General features: G+C 47.8%; 2 protein-coding genes across 2 annotated transcripts; one reads left to right on the top strand and one right to left on the bottom strand.

Moving 5' to 3' along the window:
- On the bottom strand, positions 1 to 23,915 carry mapk8ip2 (mitogen-activated protein kinase 8 interacting protein 2). Its single transcript, XM_067235081.1, has 14 exons — positions 23,541 to 23,915; positions 13,098 to 13,203; positions 7,957 to 8,193; positions 7,758 to 7,836; positions 7,424 to 7,627; positions 4,758 to 6,999; positions 4,410 to 4,615; positions 3,661 to 3,736; positions 2,704 to 2,876; positions 2,488 to 2,597; positions 2,245 to 2,367; positions 2,062 to 2,132; positions 1,871 to 1,969; positions 1 to 1,495 (listed from the first exon to the last, which is right to left on the bottom strand). The coding sequence occupies exons 1-14, from the start codon at positions 23,603 to 23,605 to the stop codon at positions 1,423 to 1,425; spliced, it is 3,864 nt and encodes a 1,287-aa protein (XP_067091182.1). The 5' UTR covers positions 23,606 to 23,915; the 3' UTR covers positions 1 to 1,422.
- Positions 14,925 to 18,222, top strand: LOC136942043 (gastricsin-like). Its single transcript, XM_067234785.1, has 9 exons — positions 14,925 to 14,980; positions 15,157 to 15,301; positions 15,424 to 15,541; positions 15,851 to 15,969; positions 16,385 to 16,584; positions 16,837 to 16,953; positions 17,185 to 17,332; positions 17,547 to 17,645; positions 17,789 to 18,222. The coding sequence occupies exons 1-9, from the start codon at positions 14,925 to 14,927 to the stop codon at positions 17,939 to 17,941; spliced, it is 1,155 nt and encodes a 384-aa protein (XP_067090886.1). The 3' UTR covers positions 17,942 to 18,222.
- Positions 23,916 to 24,287: the final 372 nt, after the last annotated feature.

Raw genomic sequence — 24,287 nt, 5'->3', positions numbered from 1 at the left:
CTCTACCCCCTTGGTCCTTGTGGTACTGCCAGCTACAGTATGCTAAAACAAGCCTTGAAGAGACTACTAAATGAAGTAAGCAACCCACATACTGATGAAGTAAACATACTCCCTGCCTGCCTGAAGACAAGGAGAGTTTGTGAAAACGTAGCCATTTCTCCAGGATTTTGCGGCGAGTACATAAAGCTACCTAATTAAACCTGCTGGCTGAAACGAGCCTTGCACGTACCAATAAATCGTTCCTCAGGGTCCAGTGGCCTTTTATGAACCTTACCAACTTACAAACTTACCAACATATTTTGTGTTTAGTGTCACTTGAAGAACCACCATTATATCCAGATCTGACAAAATAATGTCATTATTGAGAACCACTTGTTTAAGGCAGATCAATCTCATTCCTTTTCTCATCAAACTCAGCAACCAAAAAAACCTGATGGAAACTGAGGAACGTGTTGTGAGGGAGCAGTGTTGAACAGTCAAGACTGTGATATCATGGCTTTGTGTGAAGTGGCCCTCAGCTCACTTTGACCTGAAATTTGACTGACCATTACAGAGTAGTTTACAGTGTTTACTTATAGCTATGAGTTTGATGTTAAGTCACAACTCGGAGAGTACAGGCGACCCAGTTTATAGGTCCTCATCCTCAGTCCCCTAATATGGGGAAACCCCGTAACCCTGGGGGAACCCCTAACCCTGGGGAAACAGAAACACCTCTCTCCACTAGCTCCTTCTCTTTTCTCTCTTATTAGGTTATTGATTGTGTTTGAAACGTACATAAAGTGGATATGAGGCGTCTGTATGTATGTTTCTACTGTCTATACATATATTTACAGTACACACTACATCTTGTACGCAACACAGGAGTAAGCTCAGACCAAGGACAGTTCACTGGAATCTCTCTACCTTTCTCCAAATTCATTATCAATAGAAAATCTAATCAGCCGTTTGCCGATATTACACCAAATCTCAGCCCAAACAATTCACCTACATCACAGCTATTTTGCACCCTGCTGTGTCTTTTCAAATGTGTGTGCATGTGTGTGTGTTTGTGTGCATTACCCTACCAGCCATGCATTAAAACATGTGAAACCGCAGTAGTAGGAATATCCTTTTGAGACCTAAGAGGATGACTTTTTAAATTAACAGGTGCCCAGCCTCTTAGTTCTGCAACTGTATCATAGAAAAGTCAAAGAAACAGGCAACAAATCCATCAAGAAGATGGAAAATAAACAATTGGACAGACAAAGTAAAATATGTAGCATACTGTAGAACTGAAATGACAATCCCAGTTTTAGAGTTACACAGGGGTATTTTACAATGGACAGAAAAAGATCCACCACCTCCCTCTGGTGGTGAAGTTGATGAACATACACTGGCTATCGAAAGAGGGGGGTTGTCAAGGCAACACATCCTCTTTCCTGCCTACTCCAGGTAGATGTCTTCGGTCGGGCAGGCGTACTCCAGGTGCTCCTGGTAATACTCCTGGAAGGCCCGTCTGGAGAGAAGGACATACAGGAGTGTCACGTGAGGGACATACCATGGAACGGTCAAAGAAAAAAAGAGACAAATCTACAATGTAGAAAAGACTGTGTCCTCGTCTTAATAATGGTGAGATTCAGACTTTTCTCAGCCCTGTTCTGTAGACAGTGAATCATTAGTATGTTTAATAATTCAGACCCTGTGGGCCTGATTGCAACAAGATTAACAAATCACAGTTAGAAGTCATTATCAATCTTTCTCTCTTTCTCTCTTTCTCTCTTTCTCTCTTTCTCTCTTTCTCTCTTTCTCTCTCTCTCTCTCTCTCTCTGTGTGTGTGTCTCTCTTTGTGTGTCTCTCTCAGAGCCGATGTTTGGGCGAGCTGTGGACTCACCCGACACACTCGGCCACGCGCCTCATGGACTCCTGGGAGACGAACACGTGGCAGGCGAACCTGTTCAGCATGGGGTGCTTAGTGATGAAACCAAAGTAGCTGAGGGAACAGGGGAAAGGAAAAGGTGCATGTGACAACACTGTGGGAATCCGGTTCACTTCCTAACCAGAATGTGTGCACGGGGGACGCACCAGTTGTTCTTGGGATGGCACCCGCAGAAGGAGATGTTCTTCATCTGGAAGAAGTGACTGCACCTGTCGAACTGAGAACAATAGGGGGGGGGGAGGGGGGGGAGGTGTGTCAGACTCCTTCCCTTTTCCCTCTACATAACATCCAGGCCTTTCTATTCCTCCACCGTTCCACCCGTGCCTCACCTCATCCATGGTGTCGTATTCATCCTCCAGGCTCATGACCAGCTTGACCCCTTGCAGGCTGATCTCCAGCTCACACAGGGAGGGGGGCCGCACATGCACCGTCCGCTTCCGGGATACTGCAATCTGACAGGCAGAGAGAGAGAGAGATGCTTGCCTAGACAGGTGACATGCAATGGAGTCATGCACACATTGATTAGCGATAATAGTGCATGTGCCTTACTCATCACTTCCTGTTGGGCTTACCTTTTGCATGGCGGCACAGAGGATGCCGTTACCTTGGTGATAGGGTACCTCCACAGAACCCAGGAACTGGACGCTGAAGCTCTCCATCCACGCAGGGTTCCTCTTCAATCCTACAGGAAATACATAAACAGGTAGTGACATCACACGGGAGCACAAATTAACTATTTGAGAATACAAGTCTTCTTAAACACCAGTGACCTTGATGCCTCCACTTACCGACAATTTCCTTGGATTGTCCTATGACCTCATGAGCGTAGAAGGCCGGGAATATGCCCCTCTCTCCTGTGCGCATGTTATAACCTCTGTACCAGTAGTCATCCTCCTCCTCCTCTACGTAGAGAGGGTCGTCCACATCCAGCTCCAGCTCATCTGCATGTCTGGGGATGAACCTGCGGGGAGCAGGGAGGGCCAGGGGTTCAAGCACAGTTCAGGAACCAACAGTTGCTTTTTAAATACTGCATCCTACTGAGCCGAGATGATCATAGCAGAGAGATCCTTGTTAGTGTAATGGCAGGCCACTGGGTCTGGTGATGCTCTTGTTAATGTGCACAGGAAGAGCCTGCTGAGGGAACAGGTGACTCCCAGAGGACTGACTGTCAGCTGATGAAACAACAGATACATTGTGCCATGAGGAGAGAGAGAAGAAGAAAGAGAAGATATCTTATGAGGTAAGATTGAGGTTGACACAATCCAGAAAGTGTAACATAGAAGTATGCTTAACGGAGGAGAGATTTAACGGCAAATGTACACAATTGCCGTGTTATTGAACAAAGGGTGTGTGTGTGCACACATATTAGACATGTAGTGACAGGTGTGATTATCGCTGGTCCCTCTGTGGCAGGGCTGGGCCCAGCTGCAGCTAGGACACCTGGCTTCCCCTCTCCCTCTCTCTCTCTGTCTCTCTGTCTCTCTCTCTCTCTGTCTCTCTGTCTCTCTCTCTCTCTCTCTCTCTTCTCTGTACCCCCTCCCCCTCCCCCCCTCCCCCCTCTCCCTCTCCACCACTTGTGACTCACCAGCCACATCTCTCCTGCAGTGCTCCCCCATACCCCTGAGCTCTTCAGGGAATATCATATTTCACAGTGGATGATGTCTGCTCTTTCATTCGGATGCTGCATTTCTCTCATCCTAGTTCATACTGTACCTTGTCTTTTACTTGAGTCACGTCTCTCTCACCTGTACACAGCCCTGTGTGTCTGGTCCCTCTCCTCTCCGCTGATTGTACAGGAGAACAGCCCAAAAGACTCTGTACCTACAGAGATGAACACACACACACACCATAATGAGGTCACCGACACTGATGCTGCAAATGTTGTTCATATTCTATATTGCTGTTTCCAAACCTTCCCAAATGAAAAACTACAAACCTATTCTCGACGAGATACTTTTAATTGAACAAAATGATGATTCATCAGCTATGTGAATCACCAAGGGGAACATTGGTTGAGAATAGATCTACTAAGGAGCTCGGTCCTTCAACCTCCACAGTCTCATAAGGAGCTACAGCACAGTGAGATCATTCAGCTGACTTCACTAATGGAGAAACTCATTAGGGTTGATGATGCCTGCCAGCATCCTTCAGATGCCTGTCGATGATGTCATCTCATTGCAGGGAACTAGGGATATGTTAAGACTGGTACTGTACTTATAGCTCTTTTAATGACACGTGTTTTTACACCATACTGGTGACACGCAAAGCTTTATGTTCCAAAAGGAATTCTTGGGTTGGAACAGCTTTTATTGAAAGCCCCTTTGTTGGGAATAGTGTTATTCTAGGATGCTTTTTAGGGCAAAATGTTCTACATAACACCCAGAAGGACACACTCATGGTAACAAGCCAAATAACTGGCTCTACCGCACAATCCTGGCCCCCTCTTTACTTGCACAGTTGAAGCAACGGCACTCTTATTTTCCTGTTGACTTACTGGAGGAGCGCGAGGTGCTGTTGACAAACACGTTGAGGAACTTCTTGGAGAAGGGGATGTCTGCCTCGGGGGAGGAGTCCTCTGAGGAGCTGAGTTCCGGCCGCACGCCCACGTCACACTGCCCGTAGCCCACCTGCCCCGTGCCTAGGGGGTCGTCGTCGCACAGTGTGGAGAGCTCACTGTCGTCACTCAACACAGAGGTGCACCTGGGAAAGACCCGAACGCAAACCAAAGACATTACGTTTCAGAGATATTTCGTGTCATTCCTTCAGATGTGAAATCATTTGTATATAACTCATTCGTTCATTCGTGCGTTCACGTATAGACACGGATGCCTGCCCTGCATACCTCCTGAGGCTGACCAGCTCCAGTGTGGTGTTCTCATCCACCACCAGGGTGTACTTCATCGAGTCGTAGGCCAGGCCGTCGTCGTCCTGCTGCAGCCTCCCTACCTGCAGGGGGAGCTCCCGCTCGCATAGGGGGAGGTCCCGCACGCTCTCGTCAATGGGCGGGGAGCTGTCCAGATAGAGGTCGCTTCCTCCGTAGGGCGATTTCTTCCTCAAGCTTCCCGAGAAGGGCGAGTCGTTCTCCTCCTGCGCCCCCTCCTCCTCCTCCTCCTCGTTGTCCGTGGAGTAGGTGAGACTGAAACAGCGGTTGGTTTGGGCGGTGGGGATATCCAGGGTCAGACTGTGTTTGACCTCGGTGATGCGCTCCAGAGAGGCCGTGGAGCGGCCGGAGGGCTTGGTCTCGGTCTCCCGGCCCTCGTCCTTGTCGCTGGCCACACTTTCGGTCAGGCTGGGAGACTCCAGATCCTTCCTCCCCTCCAGCATCATCAGGTCGTTATCGGGCTCCCCGGCCTCCTTCTCCTCCCGTCTCTGGCTGTTTTTGGCGGCCTGAGCGCTGAGGCCCTTCTCAGGGTGGTGGGCTGTGTGGATGTAGCGCTCCACAATGACAGGGCTGAGGGTGTGGAATGTGGCGCTGCCCACGTGCATGGTGGGGCTGAGCTTCTCGTCGCTCCTCACGGACTGCCTTTTAGGAGGCTTGGCACTCTTCTCCCCCCCCTCCCTTTCCTCTCCTTCCCATCGTCGGCCTTTCCCCTGCTTCCCCTTCTCCTCGGATCCCTCCGTCTGGGTTGGCCGCCCCAGCTCTCGCTCTGGAGGCGCTTCAGCGAAGGCGTCCGTCTCGATGTCTGAGGATGGAGAGATGGTGTCGGTGATGGACACAGACCTCTTGAAGCACTCCTCAGGGCAGCTGATTGGATAAGAGCCTTCGGAGATCATCTTGTTGACCAGATTGCTCAGCAGCCACGGTGAGTCAGAGTTCTCGCTCAGCTCGTCCTCGCTCTCTGACTCAGACTCTCCCTCGCTGTTCCCGTCGTACTCGTCAGCTGTGGGCATGAGCCGCGGCCCCACGGGCAGGTAGAAGGAGCGCTTGAAGCTCTCCAGGCTGTGGTCAGGCTCGATCTGCAGGACCATCTGTCTGGAGTGGCTGTCCTCGCAGTGCTGGGCCGGGGGAAGAGTCTCATCCGGGTCGGCCAGGTGCTCGTAGGGGAGGTCATCGTCCACGCTGTGGAGGCCCATCAGAGCCAGCCCGTCGTCGTACATCTCCGGAGGGGGGATGGGGGAGTCGGCAGTGGAGGGAGTGGCCATGATGGGCGATGGGAGGGGGGATGGGGAGGGGAGGGGAGACCCATCTTTGATAGGGTCGCGCTGACCTAGGAGCAGGGAAGCCTTCAATCCCACGATGCCGCTGTCTTGCTCCAGCTCCGTGTCGGGGTCCAGTTCCTGGTCGGAGGTGGGCGAGCTGGCTTCCTCGATGGAGTTGGTGAGGTGGGAGGAGCGCCCGCTGCTGCTGTCGTCGCTGGTCAGGTCCAGCTCCGTCTCCGAGATGGACGAGATCATGTTGGAGACCAGAGGACCGCCGCAGGCGAACGCGGCCTCCAGCTCCCCCTCGATATCCGAGTCAGATCCTGGAGAGCTCAGGTCCTGGTCCGGGTCTGACATGGTGTAGCAACGCTTGGCGTTCATATCTGCTATACCCGGGTCTGACGATGGAGAGGTGGAGTCGTTGGCCGCCACTTCATTGGCTGGGCCATGGCGGTCGGAGCCATCCGATTGGTCAACAGCATTTGAACGGTTGGAGTAACTTTTAAACGAGGCGGACTCAGACGGCTCAATGGAAGGGAATTCCACATATTGGTTCTCTTTGCACACCATGTCGTATGTCTCCTTGCACATAAACTCCACCTCAATGTCCTTCTCCAGCTCCTCCTCAGACAGGGGCGTGTCGGAGCCGTCGTTCCCCCCAATGGGAGCCGTGGAGGACAGGCACCGGCTGGTCCCGTCGGGGTCTGGGTCATTCTCCAGCTCTCGGTCCAGGCCAGACTCGCTGGTGACTGTGTATGTGTCGTTGGCGCGTCGGGAGGACTGGCATGAGTGTTTGTGGTTGTGGTCGCTGTTGAGATCGTGGTCGACCTCTGTATCGGAACACTGGGAATGTTCGTCCACGGAGGGCACTCTGGAGGTCTGGAGAAGGGCCTGCTCAGGGAATTCTCCAGAGCAGGGTTGAGACTTATGCTGGCCAAAAGAACCTGAAGAGGAGAGGAAGGAGAGAGGAGGAGAGAGAGAAAGAAAGAAAGAAAGAAAGAAAGGGGAGAAGGTAAAGGAGGAGATGATTGTATGGAAGGATAAGATACACCAAGTATGTGAGCAGTCTGTGCATGGACAACAGTGTTTAACAGTCACCAGAGGGGAGATGTCAATGACTAGAAACATATAGTTAACACAGGAGGATTCCGAAAATCATCCTGCACGTTGGCACCAAATATTTCATCACAAGGAGATTCTTAAATACTTTGTCGAGCACTGTCTGCTGAACTCTGAATGTACAGATCTGAAAGTGACAACGGGACTTCACGGGGCACATCAAATCACGGCACGTCACGTCACGACACTCATGTTCATGGGATGAGTTTTGAACCCTGACTTCCAGCGTAACATCGGCCATTTTGTTACCGTATTCAGGCCTCTCTCGTCTGTTGCCCTCCATGTCGCAGAGAAGGGGCCTGCGAGGGGACTGGGGGTGCCCGCCCTCCCCTGCCTGTTTGGGGGGAGTACCTTTGCTCTGGGACCCTGGAACCTGGGAGGCTAGTGCGACTGGGCATTGGCCCGTCACATGGCTGCCGTCCTCAAGACATGAGTGAGTCGGAGACAGACGGCCTGCAAGGCAAACATGTGACAGGGAACCACCTTTACAACTGGAACGCCACAAGCCAAAAGCTATTATAAGCGAACAATACATTGAGGGAATTGAAGCAAATTGAGGGCTGCGTGGTATTGTTGTTCTCACCCTGTGAAGCTGGGTTGCGCAGAGAGTCTTGCCAGCTTCCCTTCTTTGGGGACAAACTGCTGTTGTTGTTCAGGGAATCCTGGGGGAAAACATGGCGAGTCTGAGTTTTGGTGTTGAATAACATCAATGGATCCGTGTCTGGATTGAAATTTGGACCTGTGTAAGCGTGCGTGTGTGCGTGCGTGCGTGTACTACAGACCTGTGAGACAGCGGTGGTGAGGTTGAGAGTGGTAGGCCGGCTCTTCAGTGTTCCCAGGGTAGGGGAGAGTGAGGGGGAGGTCAACGGGGAGGGAGGACCCTCAGGGTCGACCTCCTCGTCGTCCTCGTCCTCCTCCTCGTCCTCATCCTCATCGTCAATCATCTCAAACTCCTGGAAGTCGTCCTGGAAGGAGCACATCTGGTGGTGCATCTCACTCTTCTCCAGGATCAGACAGTCCTGAAGATAAAGAGAGAAATTATTAATGAACATAGGCTTCCGAGAAGAGAGAGAACGCTCTCTCCGATTTGAGTCTTTTGCCAGATTGCTGGGGCTCACCACAGATCTGTCATCCTTACCTCTGACAGGAGAGAAGGAACAGTTCAGCGACTCCTCTGTCTAGCACACATCTGATTCCAGAATAACCCAGAATATTGCCACTTTCAGAGGGACAAAACACTAGGAAGCTGACTGCACACACAATCACACACCCTCCCTTGACCACACACAATGCTGAGGATCCCACACACATCCAAATACCACGGTAGGGGTGGGGCTCAGGTGACTGGTCCACTCCACAACAGAGTGCACATTAACAGTCATGGAAATCTGCTAATGTCCTTTTTATTTGTGGAAGTGTGTCTGTGTGTTTGCGTGTACGTTTGTGTGTGTGTGTGTGCGTGTACGCGCGTGTGTGTGTGTGTGTGTGTGTGTGTGTGTGTGTGTGTGTGTGTGTGTGTGTGTGTGTGTGTGTAGTATGCTAGTGTGTTTTTATTATACCAGACAAGGTGGATAAAACCACATTAAGGTGATGCTTTAATCCACCCCCAAAGCACTTACTATTGATTAGAAGTAGCATTACACTGTACAGTATCCCAGTACCAGTTGTGCCACGGAATATACAGTAAATAATCTAGAGCCTTCCCGCACAGTGTCAGTCTGTCTTGCTGTGTGTCCCATTTGAGGGAAACCCTCTCATGGAATCTCTATTAATCTCTGTTTTCAAGAATGTGAACCAACACCAGTAGTTTCATTCCTCTGCACACTTCCCCTGAACCCTATATTGGGTTTGACAGTGAAAGCACTTGGTTGAATCTGTTCTATCCACTTTGCATTTGGCCAGCGCAGCAGTTTCCTATCTCCTTCTCAAAAGGATGTAATGGGAGGCATCAAAGCAAGGCCTCTCATCTCCTGCGCCTCACAGGACTGCTGACGCCCCGTAAACCCCTCACATTACCACAGGAACATGAGTCAACAACCCATACACCGCCAAGAAGTTACAGTGCATTCTCAGTCAGATCCACAGAAAGATGTGTTTTTTATATGAAGGTTGGATTGCACATCACTCACCCCACAGACGTTCGCGTTGAATCAATCATACTCTGGTGACAGCAATATATCTCAATTTAACAACATTGCGATCACATATATCTTTATGGTGTAAACATCACAAGGTCAATAGCTGTACTGATGAAGGTTTGCGTGTGTCACAAGACATCTTGCAGCAGGCCACCCTGGGAGAGAGTTAGCAGCCATAAATATGAGGTGCCTCTGAGAGAGGATCGATCCTTGGGTCTCAGGTTCCCAAGGACACCCCCTCCTGCCTGGCCCGCCCTGACACACGCGCCTCCCCTTCTGCTGACTTGGAGGCCAAGCTGGGCCGTGTTGTGAATGAGCTTACCCCACGCCCGCTGTCATGAAGATGAGAGTTTGTGGCAGCAGCTCTACGTTTTTAACTTGTGAAGATGCCAGCAAACATCCACCCAATAACCCCGTCGAAGTTCTTAAAGTCATCCGGCTCATCTGTTTCTGAGCCAAAGTGCTTACTCAGCAGTCCACTGACCCTGAACACTGAAGCGCCGATGGGACGGGTTGAAAGAGGAGGACTGAAGTATCTTAGGGAGTCAGGTGGCTGAGCGGTGAGAGAATCGGGCTAGTAATCCGAAGGTTGCCAGTTCGATTCCCGGTCATGCCAACTGACGTTGTGTCCTTGGGCAAGACACTTCACTCTACTTGCCTCGGGGGAATGTCCCTGTACTTACTGTAAGTCGCTCTGGATAAGAGCGTCTGCTAAATGACTAAATGTAAATGTAAATGTAAATCTTTGATGTGTAATTAAAGGACTGGAGGCTGGTTGGGCCTCACTAACGCTCTAGCAGGCTAGCTCTTTGAGAGAATAGCAGGCTAGCTCTTTGAGAGACTAGCAGGCTAGCTCTTTGAGAGACTAGCAGGCTCAGCGTGCTGCACAGCAAGAGGACGGAGACGGCAGCTCATCAATGATTCACACGCCTCGGCAGAGAGACAGGAGCAGAGATGGGGGGGGGGGGGGGGGGGGGGAGCAGAGCACAGTCCAGGACAGGGGGGGGGGGGGGGGAGCAGAGCACAGTCCAGGACAGGATGGCTGACCGAGAAAGACCAAGGAGACCAGAATGTAGCTGCCGTGGTGGAAGTGCTAAGGGTGAGGGCCAGCCTGACGACAGTCCACGTCATCTAAGATCAAATACTTCCGAAGGTTGAGAGAAAAACACAGAGAGATTGACAGAGCGAGAGAGTTAGAGGAGAGGACAGCATCAGGACTAACAGGCGATGACAGACAGCAGTCCACTGACATGAGTTTGAACCCAGACAAGCTAAGGCTTCACCCATTTAAAGGACATACAGAAAGCCCAACTAGATATCTTACCTGCCACTACACAGAGAAATGTCTCACTGTATCCCCATGAATCATAATATGCACCATAGACGTTTACAGTATGAAGGAGGCGACCAAAGGAACTGCACCAGTGTGTCTCTGTGGTATTGGCCTGCAGGTCGGGGCTAACAGGCCGCTGGATGCCTGCAGATTGGAGCAAGCCCTTGTGTCATTGCAAGCATGACTAGACACATAATGCTCACTGGTGCATTTCAGAGTCCGTTTGAACTCCAATCCATAGGGAATGGATGGCCTGTTCCTGATCTTATCGACTGCTGCTAGGTACTGTATGTTTCTCTCTTACAGTGATCAATATTTGAAAGCAGGAGATAAGAAACTGGGATTTGTCTTTTTTCTTTTTTTTTTTTTGGGTTATAATTTGTGAATGGCAAGGATATCTAACACAGCTTATATGCAGGCCTATTACGTCAATCAACAGTGTCTGTGATTTGCGAACAAAGGCGACATCCTGCTGATGGTGATTGATAGCCTGGGGTATTTATTGGTGATGTCATTCCCATCCTGTAAATCTGCACACGTTTAACTCCCAGCAAGCACCATGACTGAGGCACTGCCTATCAATGTGCGTCAGCCTGAATAATACATGTGTGGATGCCGCTCAATCAGTGTTGGGTAGGAGGAGAGACCGACTTGGCTAGAAGAGAGAGAGGGAAAGGAGGAAAGAGAAAGTGAAAAGCACAAGAGGGCTGGGAGACAAATGTAGAGGGGCTGGCAGAGAGAATAAGTGAGGAGTGGCAGAGATGTAAGGGAACTCCTTGTATTTGACAGGATAGTGTGCACAGCGAGATTCAGTGATTGTATGCTTGCTAACTATAGACTGGTCAAACAAAACAAAAAAGCAAGCAATTGACATACAATCTGTGTTTTTCTGCAAACTCCCTTTTATACACTCACAGAGGGTACTCTGTGAGTGCCGCCTTTTAATCCAGTGTGCCTGCATCGTGTCAATGATGGGGAATGTGAGCTGGAAGCAACCTAATTTAAGAGTGGCACCATCTCTGGGGGGTCTATGTGGGGCAGGAATATACTGTATGGAATCGAAAACTTTTGATTCACACACACCCAGATAGCTATGATATCTGCAGTGGAGGCCGTTTATTTTGGATTCATTTTGCAGATCAACACCAGGATGCTAACTCCCCTACCATCCCAATCCCCCCCCCCCCCCCCCCCCGGCCCTTCCCCGACAACAACATTCTCTCTGCGAACAGAGAGCACAAGAGAGATGGGGAAACCTGAGCTCACTCTGCAGGACGGGGGAGGGAAGAAGGGAGACCGAATGAGGAGAGAGACCGAACGAGGAGAGAGCGAAAGACAGAACGAGCAAGAGAGTAAGAGAGAGGGGAGGGGAAGGGAAGGGAATAAGGCAGGAGGGAGGGACATTGACTCTGCATAGCAGCAAACTGCACTGGTCACCCCCCTCCCCCCCCCCTCTCTGCTGCAGCCATGGCCCTGAGCCACAACCATAAAACATTCACATCCCACAGGAGAGACAGAGAGACAAAAAGACAGGGGGGAGAGAGACAGAAAGACAGGGGAGAGAGAGACAGAAAGACAGGGGGAGAGAGACAGAAAGACAGGGGGGAGAGAGACAGAAAGACAGGGGGGAGAGAGACAGAAAGACAGGGGGAGAGAGACAGAAAGACAGAGAGTTAACAGAGCAAAGAGAGAAGGAAAATATAGGAGATTGACAGGCAAGACGAGTTACGGGTTACTGTACATGGAGAATAAACATGGCGATTATGTGAGAGTTGCTGTGCATGTTTGATCTGTATTTTGCTGTGTTGTGAAGGTCTGCTTGATTTCACTTCAGCTGACTAAATGGGAATATCAAAGCAGCTTCACCTGTCCCATCTGCAAGAGCGAATCTAAGTAACCCAATTAAACACAGCTTAGTGATGGGGGCTCCATTTTATCCGTCGTATATTGTGGAGCTGGTGTTAATCAGGCTGGAGGGCAGGTTACAGTCCTGGCCAATAATGTAATGACTCCATCCCTGGCCAGCCTGGTAGAGACAAAGGCTGCAAGGTTACACAGATACAGCTTACATAACAGCCACATGCAAATTGGCACTTTTTTAAGGCTCCAGAGGGGGTGCACCAAAATATTCTCTCTCTCTTCGGCATTTTTATTTCTCTCTCTCTAATTCGCTCTTTCTCTCGATCTCTGTCGCTCGCTCTCTGTCGCTTGCTCTCTCAATCTCTCTATCTTCCTCTCATTCTCACTCTCTTGCTCTCTTTGACCCTGTCTCTCGCTTCTTTTCAACCTGCTTCAACAAGCTGCCATTTGGCAACTGTCAGTCAACAGCAGCCTGGGTTACTGCTTATTAATAATAAAGTAGAAGTGATGACTCTGTAGATAAATAATGATGACAAACCGGATGTAGATACATTGCAGTCAATATGGTTGTTGTAATAATAGTGAGTCTCACCTTCTCATAAGGGTCTGAGTCATAGTTGAGTCCAATACCACAGTCATCTGTGATTTCAGAGAGATCTTCATCATCAAACTCCTCCAGACTGATATCATGGGATGGCCTGAAAACATGAACACACACAATGTAAATGCACTATACTGTATTCAGTGTTCCATACACGGTCATACATATAAATAAAGGTTTGCACCGGGCGTCCACCCTCCAGAAGGGTGATTTTCTCGGACTCATCGTGCCCACACAGTGTGCTCCAGCCCTGGGGACGACTACTCTGAGCTACAGCCTGTCACTATCTCTCTGGGTCTCCAGTGGACACAAGGCCACCCGCTCTTCTGCTGTAGGGGTGTGAGTTTCAGACTGCTCCAGAGGCATGCAGGAGAGGGGCCGAACATGACCGGCTCTGACCTCTCTAGACGAACACCTGCCTCACACACACACACAACGCTGAGGCAGTCTTTAATCCAATACTGCAGCATATCTCTCAAAGGGAGGGCGACGCCATACGAAGAGGCCCTGTTTAGAACCACAGCACATGCGAGAAACAGAGGCCGTTTTCATTAGCCCGGAACGTCCCATTTTCCTTTATCTCGTCTGCGGTACGTTTGTTTCAGCAGGGTCTCTTTACTGCTGCTTCTCACATGGTGTGAAGCTCAGAGGGAAATGCTGCATTGCAGGTTTTCTAGTGAGGACAGGACACCCAGATTCTAGTATACAGTAGATGGTATAAAGACAAGGAGGGAGAACGAGAGAGAGAGAGACAGACAGAGAGAGAGAGAGAGAGAGAGAGAGAGAGAGAGAGAGAGAGAGAGAGAGAGAGAGAGAGAGAGAGAGAGAGAGAGAGAGAGAGAGAGAGAGAGAGAGAGAGAGAGAGAGAGAGAGAGAGAGAGAGAGAGAGAGAAAGAAAGAGAGATTACACCACATTAAACCAACATTCATTCTGCCACTGTACATCTACACAGAATCAGTTACCAGATCACATTTATGAATAAGATACAGAGTGCAAAATCAAGTACAAATGTTTTATGTGAAAGGCTTAAATCTAGTGTGTATTGACGTGTTCTCAAAGCATGAACATACATTAGTTACCTGAAAGCATAGTCATAGAGATTCCCAATCTACTGTAAACACCATGTAAAAGTGCTTTTATGTGGCTGAGCTGATAGCAATGTGGATTTTAGATAGCTCTATCCAAATTCGGAAAGTTCCAGCACACTGATAGCCTTGACCTTTGTATGAGGTTGAAAGCACAAACAACTTTGTTTCCTATCAACACAACTTAACAGAGAATGTCTGTAAATCCATTCCAGTGGCATTTACAGAATGGAAATATCTTTACTCTATGACTTTATTCTGACAAGTCCTAGATTTTGTAAGTGTGTTTCTTGTTTTCACTCCTGACCGGAACATTTGAATGTCACTCTTTGCTGGTGGTTGCCAGAAAAATGGACTGAGGTCTAGCCAAGATCAGTAAAAAAAAAAAAAAAAAAAACAGCTTTCAAGCTGCAAAAAAAACACAATCATGTTATAGCACAATTGCTTGATTACAAAAAGTGTCTTGGAGGTGTTTAGTGAGCCCTATCTGGACAGATCATATAGGAGGGTGGATAGGGGTGGGAACCGGTGTCCTCAGTCTGCCTGGAGGATGGAGAGAGTGGAGGAGAGAAGCTGAGGGTGACCTCCAATGGGCTGATACGATCCTGTTGATATGATAATCAAAATGATACGACATGATAAGGGTGTCTGGCCCGTTGTAGCCTATATAAGACCGGAGTAACTGTAGCCAACTTGTATCCAGTATACAGCGTAGTGTGTTGAGCAGCGATCATGAAGTTCCTCATCGTTGTCCTGGCGTGTGCCGTTGTCGCCGAGGGAATAGTCAGGTACGCTGCCCTCCTCTATCCACGTCTCTTCTCTCTCTCTCACTCGATTCCCAAACTCTCTAGGAGAAGCTTGCCGGTTATACCAGGAGCTCGCGTCGACGAAAGCCTGCTCGGTATTTTCAGTTACATGAAGACCAGCCACTGTGAGTGTGTTTGTGTGTGACCTATTTTTTCAGGGTCCCTCTGGTGAAGCACAAGTCCATCCGTCAGGCTCTAAGGGAGAAGGGCGTCCACCTGCCTTACCAGGACCCTGCCCTGAAATACCAACCTACTGAGTTTGCAGGCGGCTCCACTGCAATGTACATCAACAACTATGCTGATGTAAGGCCAACTCAACTCATTCAAATATGGACTAGCCTTGCACTGAGTGACCAGGTTCTATGCTAACTATACCATTCTGCAGGGAATATAACTATACCCTTCCTGGTAACTGTGTCCTCTAGACCACCTACTATGGAGCAATTACCATTGGCACACCACCCCAGTCCTTCCAGGTGTTGTTTGACACTGGCTCTGCAAACCTGTGGGTAGATTCCATCTACTGCAACACCCAGGCCTGCAGTGAGTCCATCTCTAGTGGCTATACAACTTCAAAATTAACAAGCTTTCCAATGATGGCTCAAGCCGTTCAGATCACATTTTCATGATAGTGTTTTCCATTTCATACCTGTCTCCTTTGAAGTGTAAAGTGAAGAATGCACAGAAACTCTATTGAAAATGACAACAATGACAATGCTGCTCTTGCGATGCAAGGAATTTCGATTTAATATATGTCACTGAGGCCCCCTTTTTATATGATGCATTCATTCGATCTAAAGCAGTCAAATGCTCTGCCACTGAACTACACTTATCGTTTTTGATCATTTCTAGATGCACACACAAAGTTCAATCCCCAGGCCTCTTCCACTTACTCTGCCAAGGGACAGACCTTCTACCTGCCCTACGGAGCCGGGAGCCTCTACGGGGTGTTTGGATATGACACTGTCAATGTAAGTCCGACTGTTGTTAGGATATCTCACTGTCAATGTCAGTCCGACTGTTGTTAGGATATCTCACTGTCAATGTAAGTCCGACTGTTGTTAGGATATCTCACTGTCAATGTAAGTCCGACTGTTGTTAGGATATCTCACTGTCAATGTCAGTCCGACTGTTGTTAGGATATCTCACTGTCAATGTAAGTCCGACTGTTGTTAGGATATCTCACTGTCAATGTCAGTCTGACTGTTGTTAGGATATCTCACTGTCAATGTAAGTCCGACTGTTGTTAGGATATCTCACTGTCAATGTAAGTCTGACTGTTGTTAGGATATCCCACTGTCAATGTAAGTAAGACTGTTGTTAGGATATCTCACTGTCAATGTAAGTCTGACTGTTGTAACCCTTTTGGTAATATGAACTCTGTAGGTTGGTGGGATTGTCATCAACAACCAGGAGATTGGACTAAGCACTAATGAGCCAGGTCAGAACTTTGTTGTGGCTAAGTTTGACGGCATCTTGGGTCTATCCTACCCTACCATCTCTGCTGGAGGGGAGACCCCCGTCATGGACAACATGATGTCCAAGCGTCTCCTGCAGGCAGACATCTTTGCCTTCTACATGACCGGGTATGACTACCTCTGACCTACATAAACCAACACTACTAGTACAACACTAGCCTACTCTACAAGAACAATGCTAACTTACTCAAGCACACCATCTGAAAAACAGCTTAAATTCTTTTTTTTGACACAAGCCAATGCCAGACTAGTAAATTACTAGTACAATACCATTCCAACAGCATGTAGTCTATCGGTACGCACAGTGGCATAGTGTCCAGATTCGGTTGGGTATTAGCTGTGCTGTGTTTAATATTGCAGTGGCGGGCAGCAGGGCAGTGAGCTGTCATTCGGAGGAGTAGACAACACCAAGTATTCAGGCCAGATCTACTGGACTCCCGTTACCTCCCAGACCTACTGGCAGATTGGTGTTTCTGGGTAAGAGCCAAAACCCTACAAAACGCAAACAACAGACTATGCACATGATTCACACGAAAGGTGTCTCAATGTTACATGATAACTTGAGCTACGGTATCTCAAAAGTCAATGTTATTTGGAATAATAAGTCATAGACAAGACACATTGCTGTGGTGAGTTGTCTATTCAGTCCGTTTTGGATGAGAATCTGGCCCCGGGGCTTATGAGTCATCCGTGTGTGTTCTCTGTTAGGTTCGGGATTAACGGCCAGGAGACGGGCTGGTGCAGTCAGGGCTGCCAGGCCATTGTGGACACAGGCACCTCCATGCTCACCGCCCCTAGTTCTCTCATAGGAGGCATCATGCAGTCCATCGGAGCCCAGAGGAACCAGTATGGACAGGTGAGCCGCACAGCTGCAGACAGGGCGCAATGCTCCAGTCTATACCAGCAGGATGTGGCGAAAGACTAATGTAGGGGTAAACTAAACCAGTCTCTCTTTACCACCAAAACAGAGGGACTGGAAGTGCAGGAAATACTTTCAGGACCATGTAAAAAGATAAATCAAGCAATTACAAAGTTAAACTACGTATTATGCAATGTTTTTGTTGCTCCAGTACGTTGTGGACTGCAGCCAGGCCAGCAACCTTCCAACCTTTTCCTTCACTCTGAGCGGGGTTCCCTTCCCTCTGCCTCCCTCTGCCTACATTCAACAGGTAGGTCAGTGTGTGTGTGTGTGTGTGTGTTTGTGTGTGGGTATGAAAGCGTGTGTATGGGAATAGGATCTTGTCAGAGCATTAGAACGTGGCGCCATAATATCATGTGTGTGTCTAGCAACAACATCTGTTTGTCCATGCAGGAAAACCAGGAGTGCGTGGTGGCCATCACCCCCACCTACCTGCCCTCTCAGAACGGACAGCCTCTGTGGATCTTTGGAGACGTGTTCCTCAGGTCATACTACTCCGTCTACGACCGCGCCTACAACCGCGTGGGCTTTGCCACCGCTGCCTAAACCTGGCACATGTAACGTGACCGGAGACAACAGGATGATGACCGCTAATTGCTGCAATGCTCCAGTGTTCCATACAGAGTTGCTTGTCCTGTGTACGGTACATGGCTTTGAATGGTGTCTAACACTACTCACACGTTAAACTGCTATTCATTGAGAACCTCTGCATGATAACCACCACAGGGGATCTGGTCTTGGGCTTGCTTAAACATGGGTGAGAGGGATAATGTAGACTTTTTCATTATCAATTTGTTGTTTCCTGTCATATCAACATACCACTAAGTTTTCTCATGGAAACAACTGAATCATAAAAAAACTATTCTTTAATTAAAGGTTCAATCTTCTAAGGATGTCGTTCTTAGATTCTGCTTCTACAGCAATGGTGATTAGAAGATTTGCTCTTTTCAAATAAATTCTCAACAAATACAAAGAGTTATATCTGTGTGTGTCTATTTGCGTGTTCCTAACTGCACAATTACACAGTTCTAGGAGTGAGAGTATGTTTGCAAATACGTTTGTGTCTGTCTGTCTGTCTGTGCATGTGTCTGAGTGCGTGTGTTTGTCTGATTAGAGCAACAGCTCATTAGTGAAATGGATTGTTGGGAGTGATACATTTTTGCTACAACATAGTATTAGCGCTCTGCTCCCTAAGCTTATTAAAGTGCTGCACACAAACACATACACACACACATTAACAAAACAAAAGTTACTCATAACCCAACCATAGATCATGGCATTTAAACCTAATAAGCAGTCAAGCATAAAGCTGTCACACCATCAAGCATCTCTCTTGTATTAATTTTCCTGCTCTGCATGTATGGGATTTGATGGTTGAATCAAAACTAATTAAATAAAGTGTCCGAGAAATCATGTACTAGACATGGATAGGCTTGATTTATTCACCCCCAGACAGGCTGTACGAATGTATCTGGGGATTCTATAATACAAAACTCAATAACGTGAAGAGCAGTATTGGGTTACAGTAGTCAATACTGAGGAGAGTGGAGAGCCATATGGGGCATTTCAGGGAAGGATGGAGTAGGAAGAATGAGGTCACACATGGACTCACCCCCCCCCACCCCATCTCTAAGCTATCGCTGGAGTGAATGTGTGTGTGTGTGTGTGTGTGTGTGTGTGCATGCGTGCGTGTGTGTGTGTGTGTGTGTGTGTGTGTGTGTGTGTGTGTGTGTGTGTGCAAAATCACCACAGCTGGCTCTCCATGGTCATCTCCATGGCAGCTGTCAACACAACAGGGGAATAAAGACTAGCTAACAGAAAAAGCATGCTTAAGCACCCCCAGTCTTTCTCTGAAGGTGTTTCCTCTGGAGGTTGCCTCTGTGTCTACAGGCTCCATTTTGTTGCTCTGCTTGTCTGCACCGTTTGCTGTAGCCTGGCTATTGTGGCATACTATAATCTGTCCCCATTTTCCCTAAACGGCAAGACCTGCAAAATGTGTCACAGTAAAAACTCAAAAGCCACCCCCCCTTCTCTCCCCCCCTCCCCCTCCCCGTCCCCCTCTCCCTCTCCCTCTCCGTCTCCCTCTCCCTCTCCGTCTCTCTCTCCCTCTCTCCCTCTCTCTCTCCCTCTCTCTCTCTCTCAGCGTTGTTGTGACTAGCCCATGTGTGGCATGTGTCCACCTCCCTGCTCAGCCAATGGAACGGTGACAGGGCCTGCATCTGCAGTCATCCACTGCATGTGATCCTGCATAAATAATGAAAGCTAAGACAAAGCTGAGGTCTTATTAGGACAGAGAAGGAAGTGGAGTTGCTGTTTCAATTAACACCAGGTTTCACACCAAACTCGTAGGCAGTGGCACAGCTGAGTTTCCTGGTAGTGTGCTTTCACTACCCATAATAGGCACATAAATAAGGATGGAAACCCCAGCCCAAATGTTGGCCTGGTTTCCATTAACAAGTTAGGTTTTGCATTTTGCATTGTCGTGTTCCATTACTACTTTTCCACTAGTCACTGAGAAATGTTAGGACAATAAAACAATCAAAAAGTTGCTCTTAGGTCCCAAAATTACTACTGCTGCTCATACTGTTCCATCCGTTTTATTGTGGCCAGATCTGATTTGGCCTGTGGCACAGAGGCCTGTTTATCAAATCTCTGTCAGAGCTCTACAGCCATCGCTTGAGTCAGTATCGACAGAGCACAGCCATCTGCCTCTCTTTTTTGACTTCTCTTTATTTCCATCAGTCTGTTCTCCCTCGCTCTTTATTCTCCCTTTCTCTCTCCCCGATTTCTCTCTTTATCTGTTTCTCACTCCTGTCATTTTCCTGTTTACCCTTCCTCACTCTCTCTCTCTCTCCCCCCCCCCCCCCTTCCAGTCTTTTTCTCTTTTGGGCAAACTCCTGTACCAGACCTTAGCATCATCCTAGTCATCATCTGCGGTGCCTGATGAGGTCAGTCAGGCCCAGAGAAAAGCTAACTCCTCAATGATGTCATCTTGGTCTCATTTCTCCTAATTCAGCCTGCCTGAGTAAACTGCACTGGGCTGAGAGAACTGCTGGCCTGAGAGGAGCTCTTTCTCAATTCTCGCTTCCGTTTTCTTTAGGCCCAAGTAAAAGCTCTTTCCCCATACACACACGTACACACACACACACGTACACACACACTAACCAAACCTGATGCTGCCACTGATAACTATCAATGTCGCTCCTCTATTCCACCCACTCCGTAGTTAGTGAGCTTAGGCTGTGACAACCACCTGAACCAGTCACCCTTCATCCCATCTCCACCCTCTCTCTTCAGCCTTCACTTCACACACACACACACACAAGCAGAACACACACACGAGCACACACTGACCCCTTTGCAGTCACACACACAAATGAGAACATGAGTCACCAATCATAGTGCTTGTGTCTCCCTTACAGAAACAGGTTCAAAGCATGTTTGAATGATCCTGTGTTTGTGGGGGAAACGTTGTGTTCAGCAGTTCAATCAGCAGATCAGAATCATGTTGGTTTGAGAGAGAGAGAAATAGAGATGGGTCCTTAAAGCTAAAATGAATTTGTGTTTGATTTAAGCCTCTTACTCAATAGTACTGCCCCCCCCCCCCCCCCGCCCCCGCCCCTCCATCCCCAGCTTCAAAGGAACATAATGTAAACTGGAGCATCAATATAGAAATAGTCCCCAAGGGGAGGGGTGGAGTCAGAAACAGCCTGCTGCCAAATCACTCTGTCCAATCAGTAACAAATACCACTATGCCAAATGAGAAGACTGAGAGAGAGAGAAATATAGACAGAGAGAAATTCGACTATAAACAATAAATAACAATAAAAACACCAGTGTGGACAAATACAGTTTTTCTATTCTATTTCACGCAAAGGCAAAACGTTCCCGAGAGACAATCAACCACGCAAATCATATTCAGTCCTCACCTATTTAGGAACATTTCCACAGGTGTTTCACATGCATCTGTGAAAATATAGTCCCATGTAGGCTCTATTCAAGATCAGTGAGCAGGTATGGTGAGCCAGGTTCCTACTCCTAACCCAAGTGAGTATGTTCACTCCAGCTACTAGGAGTGTTCTGTCACCATGCTGAGCCTGCAGCTCCATTCTGAACCTATTCCGGGGACCCAGACACTGTGAACGTGAAGCACGAGCTCCCCAGAGGCTTATATTTATGCCAAGGGGAACCATTTTGAGGTTATGTAAAGCAGATTACCGCACAAACACACCACTGGCATACAGCTGTTCAGTCCCACAGACAGACACACAGGACAACACACTTAAGAATTTATTATGAGCGGATATAATAACGCGGACACAAGTTTCTGCTGATTTCCTATCAATTTATATGGGTGTTTTAGTGTTTAATTCACCCATGCATTTACTCTCATTCACTCACTCACACCGTCACTCACTCACCAACTTACTCATCTGCATGGAATTAAAGTACTATGAGTGGAACCACATACCTTGCGACTCCTTAGAGAGCAGGTACATACAGTATACTTCTGCAAGAGCAGGATTATAATTCCTGCAAGACAATGTCACTCACAGTGGATCAGCTACCCAAGATGGAATGCACTGCCATGGGTTGTTGACAGTTTAATACTATATGGATCTGAAATAACAACACACATGTATTTCTGAAATGTAATGTTTCTTGTCTCAAATCTGTTTACACTGGATATTTCCTTTTGAAGTACAGTAGACTATAATGGTGTTTATAGAAGGTATATGTGTGACACAGAATATACACAATAAGAAATGCCAGGTCTTTATTTCTGCTTCTTTATCCCCTTGCCTCCCTTATTCCTTTGTTTATCCTTTTCAAGGTCATTCTGAATGTTACCGTGCTTGCCATTAAGACTAATAGAGAAAAGAGCGGTCTGGGCTTGGCTATACCTCACTGGTAATGAGATGTACTGTCTCTAGCATTCAGCAGTTCTGCTGGGGACTGGGTTTAAGGGCCACAGGAAGCACTAGATTGGGCCTTGGGAGAGAAAAGCTCCTCTTCCCGGGGCTCCAGTCGTCACTCGTTTCTTCCGGAAACAAATGGGACACTCAGTTCCTTCCACTTACCCTGACCTTCTCAGAACCCCATACCTTTCTTTGTATAATTTGGAATGTATCATTAATATACACATGGTGCGGTGAAGTGTATTAAAATAATTATAGTCACGTGTCTTAGGACATTGATAAGTACCGTACTTCTGTGGAGGCTTTCATGACAAATCAGATGCATACATTTCTTAACTTTAGATATACTGTATTTATGATACTATACTATGTCGAAATATACGTATATCAACTATCTTTAAAACAGTTTGAAGCATGTCTGTCAGTCATTTAACAAAAGATTATTCACTCACATAGATAATCCAATGAATAGAGACGAGCCAATGTAATATTACCTAGAATAGAATAGTCTGCCTTTCAACCTTTTAGCAAACATGCAGGAATCATGTATCATAATGGAAGTTGTAGTAATCAACACATACTATTTAAATGATTCGAATAAAGTGATGCCTTAGGACCAGTAAGCTTAGTCACCTGCATCCGACTGTTTTAGCATATCAAACAGTGAAACCGGCTAAAATATCAACGTGTGTCTGTTTGGATTTAGGATCTGCGTTTAGGTATGCAATACACGCTTTTGACAGCTACAGCTCAGGAACCAGCTCTGGTTTGTGTTTGTCTCAACAGGGCGTGGGCCTTGCTCCCTCTACTTCTCTGGGGTAATTGAATCGGGGAAAATGCGGCAAGCAGGCAAACAGCGTGACAGTAAAAATCAATTGCTTGTCCCTCCAGTGAACATTTGTCTTCTTATTTTAAAAGGTAACGCACTTCAAGGGTAAATATTTTGACGAGCATAGAGGCCTACAGACCTAGACAAAAACAAAACACAAGCTTCCTCAGAATCAATCGGTGCTTGCGCACTGCGCGTTGTGGCCGAAACGTAGTAGCAAACAAGATGTTGTAACAGTATGTATATGGCTTTTAAAACTGTGTAAAAAAATGATAACAATTAAGCAGTTGCCCCATTCAGTTTGATGCGTGCTTTGTCCACTTATCTCCAATATCAACGCTGAATCAACCCCGTTCTCGCGGCTCCCATCATATGTGGTGACGAGGTGTAATCTTACCTGCAACCGGGAGGAGAGAGTGAATGGAACGTGGAAAGGGAAAACATCTCAGCCCTGTCCGCCATCTTCTTCCAGAAACGACTCAATGTGACTGCGGAGAAATACTAAAGGAGTGCAGTCCATTCACGGCCGCGTAGGGAAACAGACGGACGCAATCACGGACAGATTCTCTCTTCCTCCCCCTATCCTACGGGCAGATGCGCCTGGCCACAACCTATTGGCAAGTCAGATAAGCGTGATCAGCACCATCAAATCTGTAGAGCAATCCAATCTAGGGGGAAAATGTAACCGACCAGACGGAGAAAACAGTGCGGTAAAAAATAAAACAAAAATCTCTACAGATACATCCAGGATAGTAGGCCTATACACCCGCAGTCCGACAGCTGCCTCGCCAAATGCCTTCTGCTGATGCTGCCTATGACACGAAGCGGCGACGGGCCAGCGGTGCAAAGTGGGCGGGTGGGTGGGTGGAGGGGGTGGGGGGGTGGAGGGAGGGAGCATACGTAGAGTTAGTGACAGGGGCGCACTTGCTAACCTCGCAAACCATAACTAAAAGTTTTCAAATGCATTGTCGTGATATTTGTCAACTCGTATGAAGATTACAGATAACCAGTTCCACTACAGCAACTAAGTCAAGGAGTGCGATTAGAGAAATTTGTTGTCTTGACAATCTTAGAATTTCCTAAATGTAACTTCCACATCATGGGGGTATATATGATCACAGCTGAACTGAATGAATCGCAGTAT

Source organism: Osmerus mordax, chromosome 4 (assembly GCF_038355195.1).
Source record: "Osmerus mordax isolate fOsmMor3 chromosome 4, fOsmMor3.pri, whole genome shotgun sequence".
Classification (NCBI taxonomy): Eukaryota; Metazoa; Chordata; class Actinopteri; order Osmeriformes; family Osmeridae; genus Osmerus; species Osmerus mordax.
This window is presented reverse-complemented; position numbering and strand designations above follow the sequence as displayed.

Excerpts from the sequence above, each read along its gene's own strand:
- LOC136942043 (XM_067234785.1), top strand. The coding sequence starts at position 14,925 with ATGAAGTTCCTCATCGTTGTCCTGGCGTGTGCCGTTGTCGCCGAGGGA. Across the intron at positions 14,981-15,156 it reads GTCGCCGAGGGAATAGTCAG|GGTCCCTCTGGTGAAGCACA; the intron begins GTACGCTGCCCT and ends CTATTTTTTCAG. Across the intron at positions 16,585-16,836 it reads TTTGCCTTCTACATGACCGG|TGGCGGGCAGCAGGGCAGTG; the intron begins GTATGACTACCT and ends TTAATATTGCAG.
- mapk8ip2 (XM_067235081.1), bottom strand. The coding sequence starts at position 23,605 with ATGGCGGACAGGGCTGAGATGTTTTCCCTTTCCACGTTCCATTCACTC. Across the intron at positions 2,877-3,660 it reads ACACACAGGGCTGTGTACAG|GTTCATCCCCAGACATGCAG; the intron begins GTGAGAGAGACG and ends TGCTCCCCGCAG. Across the intron at positions 2,598-2,703 it reads ACAATCCAAGGAAATTGTCG|GATTGAAGAGGAACCCTGCG; the intron begins GTAAGTGGAGGC and ends TATTTCCTGTAG.